Source organism: Lynx rufus, unplaced genomic scaffold, assembly GCF_022079265.1.
Source record: "Lynx rufus isolate CCGP_SWC_20201006 ecotype Redwood Valley unplaced genomic scaffold, mLynRuf1.p SCAF_39, whole genome shotgun sequence".
NCBI lineage: Eukaryota > Metazoa > Chordata > Mammalia > Carnivora > Felidae > Lynx > Lynx rufus.
Window position 1 is genome coordinate 1,487,640 of NW_025814855.1, and position 11,921 is coordinate 1,499,560.

The 11,921-nt window shown below is 51.5% G+C and overlaps 1 protein-coding gene across 1 annotated transcript; it reads right to left on the bottom strand.

The window, feature by feature from the left end:
• Positions 1-403: 403 nt before the first annotated feature.
• Positions 404-10,147, bottom strand: LOC124522717 (zinc finger protein 548-like). Its single transcript, XM_047094302.1, has 4 exons — positions 9,998-10,147; positions 7,972-8,013; positions 5,349-5,475; positions 404-3,544 (listed from the first exon to the last, which is right to left on the bottom strand). Exons 2-4 carry the CDS (start codon positions 8,005-8,007, stop codon positions 2,019-2,021), a joined length of 1,689 nt encoding a protein of 562 aa, XP_046950258.1. The 5' UTR covers positions 8,008-8,013; positions 9,998-10,147; the 3' UTR covers positions 404-2,018.
• Between the last annotated feature and the right edge of the window lie 1,774 nt (positions 10,148-11,921).

Consider the following 11,921-nt stretch of genomic DNA (forward strand, 5'->3'; position numbering starts at 1 on the left):
TCTACACACACACCGTGATGCTTCTCTGGAGAGCCCAATACACCACAGAACTGAACACTTAAAAATGGCAAGATAGTAAATTTTGTGTGTACTTTACACAAAAAAAATTTTTTTTTCAACGTTTATTTATTTTTGGGACAGAGAGAGGCAGAGCATGATCGGGCGAGGGGCAGAGAGAGAGGGAGACACAGAATCGGAAACAGCCTCCAGGCTCTGAGCCATCAGCCCAGAGCCTGACGCGGGGCTCGAACTCACGGACCGCGAGATTGTGACCTGGCTGAAGTCGGACGCCCAACCGACTGCACCACCCAGGCGCCCCACACAAAAAATTTTTAAAATGCTTTAGAAACTTTTATGATACAAAGATATAGCTTAAAGACACTACTAGAAAAAAAGAAGCCAAACAAGAATTTTCCAAGAAAGGTGTTTCAGATGGTTCAAGATTTTTTATTGATAATGAATTCATATGAAACTGAATTTAAATTTATTTTATCTAAACTTCATTTTCCATTCTAAACAACTCTTATGCTCAGTGATTATTAGCACCTTTGTTGTTTATGAACAGTGCAGCTCTAATACATAACACAGAGCCTTGCTGGTTATCCAGTGCCATGCTTCTGCACACACAACATGGACAATACTAAAAATACATATATGCGCTTAGTAAACACAGCTATACAAGAGTAAGCGTAGGATTCTATTTATATAAAATTCTAGAAAATGCAAATGACAGTGCCCACCTGGGGATAGCAAGTTGCGTAGGACTGGGAGAGAGAGAGTACAAGGGGCCGATGGAAACTATATATAGGGGTTATGGATTATTCATTATCATGGCTCTGGCAATGCTCCCATTGTGCATACATATATGAAAATATATCCTACACCTTCAATAAATGCAGTTTAACGTATGTCAATACCTCCATAAAGCTGTTAAGAAATAAAGATACCATATAAAATCTGGATCTCCTCTTCCTCCCGAAATATCACATCTGGCAAAGCTGTACTGACTCCATTGACACCCTTCCCAATATCTTATTAACTCTGATTCCTTCTCAAAACAGAAGGAAATGCTGACAAATGAGGAAACTATGCTAAGCAAAATAAGCCAGTCACGAAAAGACAAATACCGTATGATTCCACTTACATGAGGTCTCCAGAGCAGTCAAATCCATAGAGACACAGTATAAAAACATAGCTGCCAGGTGTGGTGGGTGGCGGGTAGAAGCTTGTCTCGTGGGTCTAGTTTCAATTTTGCCAGATGAAAGGAATTCTGGAAATAGGTTGCACAAATGTGTGAAATTTTTAACACTACTAAGTGCACAGAGAGAGGGTAAGCTGTGCTAGGTGTGCACAACACACATGTAAAATAAAGAACTATATTACAGTGGTTCCCAGGGATAAATGAGAGCCGGTGTTTGGCTGAAGTCTTTCCCCCTTTGCAATGTTCTCTGGTGTGAACTTTTTGGGGCCAAAAGAGGTTGGACTTTTAGATGAACAAACACCCGTATTTGCTGCACAGATACGATGGTCTTCCATTGTGAATTCTCTGAAGTGGAATGGGGCTGGAGTTGCACCTAAAGACCACACTGACTACACTCCAAGGTCTCCCTCCAGTGCCTTCTTGATGTCTAATGAATGGCGAACTGCACCAAAACAATTTCCCACGTTCACTACCCAGCAAAACCTTGGATTGTGAGTAACTTGTTCTGCAACTATTGCTCAAGACGAGCAAATATTTCTCATGAATTTTAACTTGATAAACAAGCTATGTCTTGCAATACAAGTAGTAAGTGACGCCGAACATCCCATGATCACAACTGGGCCAGTGGTTCTTGAAATTCGCTTTGATATATGGGTGCTCCGGATTGCAAGCATGTTTCTGGAAGGAATTATACTCTCAAACCAAGGTTTTACTGTACTTCTAAGGTGCTTCTCCAGGGTAATGAGCTTAAAGTGGTACCTAAAAGATTCACCATATTCTCCGCATTTACAAGTTGCTTTACGAGTGTAATTCTCCACTAATGGGTTGGAGTTGTATCTAAAGCCTTCTCCACATTTATGGTGCTCATAGATCTGTCTTCATTGTGGATTTTCTGGTGATGAACGAGGTGGGACTTTCTAATGAAGGCCTTCTGACATTTGCCACACTCATATGGCCTTTCTCCAGTGTGGATTTTCTGATGCTCAACAAGTATATGCTTGTGGCTAAAGGCTTTCCCGCATTCGCTGCACTCATAAGGCCTCTCTCCAGTGTGATTTCTCCAGTGTTTAATAAGGTTGGAGTTGTACCGAAAGAACTTCCCACACACGCTGCACTCATAAGGCCTTTCTCCAGTGTGAACTCTCTTATGTCTAATGAGTCTGCAGTGGTACCTAAAGGATTTCCCACATTCGCTGCACTCATAAGGCCTTTCTCCAGTGTGATTTTGCCAATGTTTCATGAGTTTGGACTTGTACCTAAAGAATTCCCCACACAAGCTGCACTCATAAGGCCTTTCTCCAGTGTGAACTCTTTGATGTCTAATGAGCGTAGAGGTGTACCTAAAGAATTTCCCACATTCCCTGCACTCATAAGGCCTTTCTCCAGTGTGAACCCTCTGATGTTTAATGAGTGTGGAATTGTACCTAAAGAACTTGCCACATTCATTGCACTCATAAGGCTTTTCTGCAGTGTGAACTCTCTGATGCCTAATGAACGTGGAGCTGTACCTGAAAAATTTCCCACATTCGCTGCATTCATAAGGCCTTTCTCCAGTATGAACCCTCTCGTGTCGTATGAGTCTATAGTTGTACCTAAAGAATTTTCCACATTCTCTACATTCATAAGGCCTTTCTCCATTGTGAAGTTTCTGATGTTTCATGAAGTTGGCATTGTACTTAAAGAATTCCCCACATTTGCTACATTCATAAGGGCTTAATCCAGTGTGAACTCTCTGGTGACTAACGAGTGTGGAGTTGTACCGAAAGAATTTCCCACATTCACTGCACTTAAAAGGCCTTTCTCCAGTGTGGATTTTCTGGTGCTGAACAAGGTGGAACTTTCTAATGAAGGCCATCCCACATTTGCTGCACTCGTAAGGTCTTACTCCAGTGTGGATTTTCTGGTGCTCACCAAGTACCTGTTTTTGCCTGAAGGCCTTCCCGCACTGAATGCACTTGTAATCACTCTGTCCGCTTTCAAAGGCCTCCCCGCACTTGGGGTCCCTGTGTGGTTTCAATGCACTGCGAGCGGTCAGGTGCTGGGGCAGGCCTGTGCCGGCCGGAAAGTCCTTTCCGTCTTTGCAGCACGTGCAGCTACTCTCTGCCACGTGAACACTGTCGTTCGTTGCAGAGGAAGGCCTCCCCTCCTCCCTTCTAGAAAACTGGTCTTCAATCCATTCCTTTTGGTTTGCCCCACAAATATATAGTTTCTGATCAGAGTACATTCCATCCTGCTCAGCCGAGGGCAACATGTCTTTCTCACACTGGGCCTCCTGGACGGAAGAGCCTGGCTTTGGAGTCCTGACCTGTGATGCCTCCTCGTCCTGTGCTCCATGCCAACAACCTGTAAGCAGAGAAATGCTGGTCAATCGCAGGCCGACTTTGGGACAAGACAGCCTCATTGGGAATTCGTGTCGGACACACCCACGAATGAAGCCATGGGACTGCTCATGGGCCAAGGGGCCTCGAGACGGTGAGACGAAGGCCCACTGTGCAGAGCTCAGCCTGGCCAGCGCCCACGATGGGACAGCCCTGACTCTGGGGAAGGACACAAGGGGGGGGGGGCTGTCTCAGTCCATGCGGGCTACTATGACAAAACACCGCAGACTGGGTGGCTTATTATAAACAATAGCGATTTATTTCTCGCGGTCCTGGAGGCTGGATCAGGGTGCCGGCATGGTGGGGTGAGGGTCCTCTTCCGGGCTGCCAACTTCTCACTGTGTCCTCACATAGCTCAAGGGGCTACGGGGTCAGTGGGGTCTCTTCTACAAGGGCACTAACTCCACCCATGAGAGCTCTGCCCTCACGACCGGGGCGCCATCTCCTAACACCACCACGCTGGGCACGAGGTTTGCAACACAGGAATCAGTGGTGGGGGGTGAGAGCACAAACACTTAAAACACAGCAGGTGGTGTGTAGGGAGGGGAGGCAGGGATTCAGGTCACTCTTGGGCAAAGGGCTATGTCTGCTGGTGACCGGTGAGCACTGTGTAGGAAACAGTAGACAGACTAGAAATACCTACCTAACCACAACAGAGACACTGTAATTCAAAACTATTTAAGGATACACACAGACCTTACAATATCCTACGTACAGTCGGATGTTGGAGAGCCTGTGAAGGCAGTGATGAGACAGAATTAGAGGTGAAGGCTAACAGGTGTTGGATTGTGGCAGAGAGGGGATCAGAATTCAGAGTAGAAGTGAAAATGGGAAAGAAAAGGTAGAAATGAGGTCTGGTGGGGCGCCTGGTTGGCTCAGTTGGCTAAGTGTTCAACTTCAGTTCAGTTCATGATTTTGCACTTCATGGGTTTGAGCCAGTGCGGGCTCTGTGCTGACAGCTCAGAGCCTGGACCCTGCTTCGGATTCTGTGCCTCCCCCTCTCCCTGCCCTGCTCGCACTCTGTTTCTCTCTCTCTCAAAAATAAATAAATGTTAAAAAAAAAAAAAAGAAAAGAAATGAAGTCTGGCCTGTCCTGACACCAAACGATGGTGGACAAAGGACAGATTCCCAGCTCTGACACACATCTTTCCCCAGCCCCATGGCACCAGGGCCACGTGCTTTTGAGTGCCTCTTGCCACTGATGTAGTAATGCCGGCCTATTAGGTACCCAGGGTCCTCCCCATGGCTCAAGGTGAGCACTGATGTGGCACCTGAAACAGGCCAGGCCTCAGTGAAAGAAAGGAAAAGGAATGGCCAGCACACGACCAGAGCAACTCAACACAGGACATCTGACATCTTACAATTCCAAGAACTTCACAGGAGACACTGTAGAAACAACCCAGTGTGCCCTCAAATTAGTAACTAGGTTGGTGCCTGCCATTCCTGGCACAGGCAGGAGGACCCAAGAAATGTCAGCAGGAGGAAGGGGGAAAGCCTGGGGCACCACGGTTCCAAGCATCTAGACTAAGTGACCACATCAGGGACAAGCCAGGCCTGAGGGATCTCTCAGACAAACGTGAACATCTCTGACTTCTGAGCCCTGGGACCTGCTGGGGAGGAGCGGGTGCAGGGCACACGGCCCAGTCCTGCCAGGAGACCAGGAGAGGAAGAAGGACCCTTGGTCTTGCGGGAAGGACAGAGCTACCCCTGGGGAAAAGGGGCAGAACAGAGCCCAGCCCAAGACGCGGGGCTCAGTGTGAGGGCCTTACCTAGGGAGGACAGAAGCGCCAAGTTCTCCATCATCACAGCACGGTACAGGAGTCTCTGAGCTCCATCAAGGAGGCCCCACTCTTCCTGGGAGAAGTGTATGGCCACGTCCTCAAAGACCACGCGGCTCTGCCAGAATTGGATGGTTTGGCTCATGAACAGCTTCTTATGTTGACCGTGTCCTGAGAATTCTGTATTTATCTGTTGGCCATCCACTAATTACAGGGCTAAACTGACGGTCAAATCTGTTTGGATCTCCTCTGATACCCCGAGCCCACACTCTGAGCCACCTCCTTCACTGACTCACACAAGTCAACACCACCCCCGCCCCCCGCCCTAAATCAACCAGGGCCAGGTACCAGACAACCAGGGCCATCTCTTCTACCCCAGATACACTAAAATTATACAGAATAGCCATCCCTAAGCTTTTCGCCCTACCCTTCTTGCATTTCTCCCACAAAGTCAAATAAACTCTGCTAAAATGATTCCCTTTGCCGGTGGTTATGCCTCCTAACCCAATCTGATGCTCCCGTGTGGCCCTGTGTTACACGGTGTGCTCCCACCTCCTCGACAAATAGAATAAAAAACCTTTCAGCGTCATTGGTCTCCACATCATCGCTCGCCCGCTTCCGTGAACTGAAATCCTGTGAGTGCCATTCCTGATACACTTCTCTCCCCTGGACCTTCGGTCCTCCCACACACACATCCATCCCTGCTCACCCTCCTCCCCGACTTCCCAACGTCGAAGACTCACCAACTGCTGGCGGCACTGGCGCCTGCTCTCGTTACCACTGATCGCTGTGTTCAGAGCACAGCACGAAGGGAGGAAGACCCCACGTAGCCTGTGGGCTCAGCGATGTGGGCCTCTCCCCATCTCCCGCTGGCCAGTTTCCCTGGGGTTCCCCGGGTCTGACTCTCCAGTGAACTCGGACTCGTCCCTTTCCCTTAAGCACCTGGAGCTATCCACACTCCTCTTTACCTGCATATCGCTCCTGGGACTCCTCTCCCTCCCGACGCTGACCCCTCCACAGACACCCCCCACACACCCCGGGCCCACGCTGGCATGTCCTTCACTTCCCCAGAGGCCATTCTGCACATGGAGCCCAGGCAGCGCACGGAGGTGCATCCAGGATCCAATTCAGGCCCAGTTCTGCCCCTGAACACAGGGAGTCCCCGGGTCCCCCAGCGCCAGGCCAGCCTCCAGCCTTGCTTTGAAGGTCCCCCTGCCAGGCCCTGCTTCTTGCTTCATCCTCAGCCACCCTGCCCACGTGAGGACCTCACACACCTTCCGCCCCTGCACCTTCTCTATTCCACCCACCGCCCCACAACCAACTGTCCCATAAGCAATCAGAACCTCCCCGTCTCCCTCGAAGGCCAGGGACACTCATGTCGCACCCACACACCCATCCACGTTAGCCCCCTTAACATCTAGCTCATGTGCACGCCGGTCGCAGAAGACTTTCCCGCTCCTACCCCACCATCTCTCCCTCTCTGTTCCGTCTCTGTCTCTCACACACACTCACACACAGACACTCAGGTTCCTCAGCTTTAGGGGGCCTGGAACCCCACCCAGGTGCCCAATCAAGGAACCCCATACTCAGGCCACACCCTTTGTCCCATCCCTGCTCCCCTAATGGCATCGCCCCCACGACCTAGCGATGCTACCTCCCGGAGCTGGTCCACAGCTCCTCCGAGCCCACACCCAGCCCCCACACTGCGGCTGCCTCCAACCTGAATCTATCCCCGGAGCTCCAGACCTCCGTGTCAAAGTGCCCACGTGACCCCTCCCCTTGGGGCCCCTGGAATATCTGAGACTAGAGAAAAATGGAGTCTTCACATTCCACCTGGAAAGTCCTCATACAGCCGACTTCCTCCATTTTAGTTGAAGCACCCATCCTTGCAAACAAGGCCAAAAACCCGGGGCACCCCAACCCTTCCCTCTATCCCACCTCCTCATCTCCCCGAGTCTCTCCATCACAAAACATGAGCAGCCCTGATTCAAAATACACCCAGAAACCAGCGACTCCTCTACTTCCACACCCACCGCTCCCATGTAGCCACAACACTCACCCGCACTGTCGCCCGGGCCTCCCTACCTTCACCCACACCCCCTCCCCGCTGTGTTTTCCACTCCGCAAAGGGAGCCTGTTAAAATTGGGGTCACACCACCTTCCTCTTCTGTTTCAAACCTTCCCTGCTTCCCACCAACCTCAGATTGGAGACCCCAAACCCCAGCTGTCACTGAAGGTCTGGTACCCGTGCACCCCTACCTACCCCCAACCTGGCTTCCCATTCTTACCAGGTATGAGAGACCTGTAGTTTCCCCAACATCCCAGCTAAGTCGCACCTACAGGCATGTGAACATTCTGAATCCTGTGGCCAGGATTCCCTGCCACGTCTTACCACATCACTTGTTAGAAACGGGAACCCCTCCACATACAATCTAATACCAAATGTAGGATCCCGGGCCTGAGGGAAGCACATGGTCCTCAGGCTCAAGACAGCGAGGACAGGAGAAGGTTCCTGTGACAGGCCACTGCCACTCCCCGGGGGCATATACACAGCATGCCAAAACTACCTGGGTGACAATCGGGATGGCTGAAAGGTGCGACACCCTCCACTCACCTGCACGGGGTCCATAAGCATTTCTGCCACCGCCATGGGACCCTATGGGAAGGAGACAGGAGACCATGAAAAACGGGTAACCGTGGAAGGATCTTATGAACTGAGCTGGACCACCAGCTGTGCCCTGCCCTGGAGCAAAGTGATCTCAGCCTCATGGTCTAAGTTCAGCTCCTCAAAAAACAGGTTGTCTCTTATGGATGGGGTAACTGAGCATCCGTGGGAAACCCTGAGCATCCCGGAGCCTAAGGGGGAAAAGTGCTTATGGGGATAAGAACGCTTTCAACCTCATTGGGTTCATATTGGTACCGAAACGTCAGGAGTACATACTATGTAACAGATCTTCCTGTCCATAGAATCCAGTTTTGTGGATTTTCAGGGCAAATGAAGTGCTAGGATTTTGAAATTTAAGGTCTTTATGTTTACTGCTTTTTACGATTTCAGGAAATGTACATCAAACTTTATATTGTAAACAGACTAAAATTAATCTCAAATAAATTACGAAGTGTTTGCATAAGTTTAACTTGTTGAATAGGTTCATTTCTAATTATCTACCCATGTATACATATTTAGAAGAATTTTTTTAATGTTTTATTTAGAGACAGAGAGAGAGAGTGAGCAGGGGAGGGGAGGAGAGAGAGCGAGACACAATCCAAAGCAGGCTGCAGGGTCCGAGCTGTCAGTACAGAGCCCGACACGGGGCTGGAACTTACAAACCGCGAGATCATGACGTGAGCCGAAGTTGGGTGCTTAACCGACTGAGCCACCCAAGTGCCCCATACATATTTAGAAGAATATTAATTAGTGCTTAAGTCAACAAATTTTTTATACATTCTTACGTTGGCCAGTTGTAGGAAAAGGTTGGGTACGCAGACAAGCCGCTGGTCCACACAGCGACAAGAACTGCTGCTACTTAATCCTCAGAAGGGGGCTTGTTGGAGGCCCTGGACCGGACAGCGGCTCATCCCACTGGCCCTGAGGGGTAGGGCTGACAAGCATGCCCTGTGTGGGACCCCGCCACTCCATCAGCCTGGAGGACATTTCCCTTGCTCCACAGAGAGTGGTCCTGAGGGTCGGCTGAGCCCACAGGTGTAGAGTCTACACCAGTACACACACTGCCCCACCGAAGGGCAGTTCCTCACCCCACCAAGGCCTCCCTTCCTAGAGATGCAGAAGGATCTCTCCTACAGCAAATCTCTTTTCCGGAGGAAGCATCAGGGATGCCAACGCCTGCTTCCCATGACCTACCCGCCAACTCTCAGCCCTCAACTCCCTCATCATCTGAAATCATCTTAAGACTCCCTCCTTGGTCGGGTCCTCAGGCCAGGCTCTGGAGCAGTGCACACCCTCCACACCTCGGACAGCTCCAGCCCAGCTCCCTTCCCCGTCCTCCAGACCCTCACTTCTACAGACCCACGTCATGTCTCCACCCTCAGATATCTCAGCATCAACATGTCCAAACCGAACTCATGATCTCCCCGAAACCTGCCCGCTGGGCTCGCTTCCCCACCTCTGTTCTCTCAGATGTTCAGGCAAGGAAGCCCTGACCTGGTCCTTCACTCCCCACTTGTGCTCACAGCTACAGGCGACGCAGCAGGAAACCCCGTCGGCTCTGTTGCCCGACTCTTGCAGAATCTCCTCGCATCTCCCTCCACGGCCACCGCCCCGGCCCAACCTCCACCATGACTGCCCGGGGTGGTTCCTCAGCAGCCCCCCGTTCTGCTCTCCCCCCTATCCTAACCTATCTCTGGGCGCGCACCTCCCACCCCCGCCCTGGACCCCTGACCCCGGAAGATCCCAACCGCGCACGCCGCCCCTGCAGGCGACACTCCGCCCCGGCCCCTGGGCCCCCGACCCCGACTCAGGAGCCCCTGCGGGCCCCCCAACGCCCCACCGCAGGGGCGGGACCGGGACCCCGAGCCAGGACGCCCTCTGCTCCCGCCCCGGGGGCCTGACTGCGGGGAGCCGAGCGGGCGGGGAGAGGAGGGGCGGGGCGGGCGGCCGAGGGCCCGGGGGTCGCAGCACCCACCTGCGCCGGCTTCACCGGCGCGGCCTCGGCCTCCGACCAGTGGGAAGAGCGGGGCGGGACGCGGCGGGCGACCGGGCGGGGGCGAGGGCGCCTCGCAGCCGCCTCAGCGATGAGGACAGCGACTCTCTCCGCGCTCTCCCACTCCGTCACCTTTGCGCCAACCAACCGCCTGAGAAGCCCTGAACCCGTGAAACCGAGAGCAACTAAAACGACCCGGAGAGTGGACGCCGGAAGTCTCGCCCCCCACCCAGTGCGCACGCATGCCAACGTCACCCTCTCGTGTCTTCATTGGCTCAGCCGCCGCCGCCACGCACCGCAGACTTATGGGTAATGTGGTTATCCGCCGCCACCACCAACTCCCACCGCGCAGACTAACGCCCTCCTCCCTGCTAGCGGACGAAGTGCCGGAGGCTAGTGGGGTGCACTGGGAAATGGAGTTCCGCTGCTCCCCGGGGCGGGGGGGAGGTGTCTTCGCCTGCTTTTAAAGGGGAGGGACCCAGATTTCTCAGCGCACAGTCCAGCAGTCACAGAAAGGTTAGGGACCTGTTACTTCATATGCTACGATGCAAGGGAGGTTCCCAAAAGCTACAATGCAAGGGGACACACCACATCAGGACAACGGGTCCACTCAGCGCTGCCAACTACCTCGTCGCTTTTCAAATACAGGCTGAATCTCTGGAGTCTGTTTTAATGAGCCTTGTATTTGTCCCAGGACAAGAAAGAAAAGGCTTCGGACAGAGCCATGGAGGGGAAGGTGGGGGCAGCATGATGGGGCAGCGCCCAGGTGGGGAGAAAGGGCCAAGCTCTGCCTCGGTTTCCTGGAAAAACCTCTTTCCTGCCTGTGCAGTCAGTCACTGGTTGTGTTTGAACCCAGTGAGTAACACAGTTCTTCAAATACTACTGCTTCTGAGACATTTTTCAATTTCAGATTAAGAATCTGAAATCTGGAAAGAATAGTAACTTAATACACGCCATCTTCTGCCAGGACGGTGTGGCCCCTTCTGTAAGTCGAGGCACCCGTAAGAAAGGAGCAGCCTGTCCTACAAAGGTGACGGATCCACTCTCCTGTCCTTGCTGGGAAGTGATTCTCATTTCACCTGAAATTCTACTACTGGTGTCCTTACAGGACGTCGAAATCATCTGTGAAAAACACTTGTGAAACGGAAATTACTGAAAGGTATTAATAATGATCAGTTATTCAAAGAGAGTAGCAGAAATACAGCTGGAGAGACATAACTTGTTCACATTAAAAAAAAAAAAAAAAAAGGAAAATTGAGATCTTAAGGAAGTTTGCCAGAACGTGAAATCTGAAAAGCCAGAGAATGAAGCTACGCTTATGGCTCTGCTTGAATCTGGCCACACTCAGGTTTTTGTCTTTTTTATACTTGAAAACGAGGCTATTAACTGCTTGGAGAGAGAGAGAGAGAGACACTATTTTGAAAGGCTTGCCTAGATGGTGAAAATGAACAGGGAAACTGTGCTGTGGGGGGTGTATTTACGTATCTGAGATGCACAGTATGCACCCACTGGGTTTCAGGCTCTCCAGTAGGTGCACAGGACACATCGGGGAGAGAGCTGCCAGCCGCCCTCTGTATCCCGACTGTTCTGTTTTTCTCCATTTGTCCCTTTAGCGTTCATCTGAAGGCCAAACTAACAAAGGTGTGTACTCCTCTCTTCCTAGTCAGTTTTACAGGCTTGCAGAGCTCCTATTACAAACAGCTCAAGAACCAGCCCTAATGTGTGTTTCTGCTTCCTGCCCGACAAAGCATGTCCCCACCTGGGGACTCCCTGACACATCAGTCATAAAGGCATAATCTCAGTGCCCCCTCCCGCCCTGTCCTTCCTGCAGGTGACATGGTTTTGTGCAGACCTCTGAGGTGTGCCAGGCCTCTTATTTCTGGGTATGTAGAGTGTAGCTAAGCTA

Bases quoted from the DNA above. Each gene is read 5' to 3' on its own strand.
- LOC124522717 (XM_047094302.1), bottom strand. From the start codon at position 8,007: ATGGCGGTGGCAGAAATGCTTATGGACCCCGTGCAG. The intron at 5,476-7,971 runs GTGAGTGGAGGG...CAATTCTGGCAG, and splicing joins TGCTTATGGACCCCGTGCAG to AGCCGCGTGGTCTTTGAGGA. The intron at 3,545-5,348 runs GTAAGGCCCTCA...CTCTGCTTACAG, and splicing joins GGCGCTTCTGTCCTCCCTAG to GTTGTTGGCATGGAGCACAG.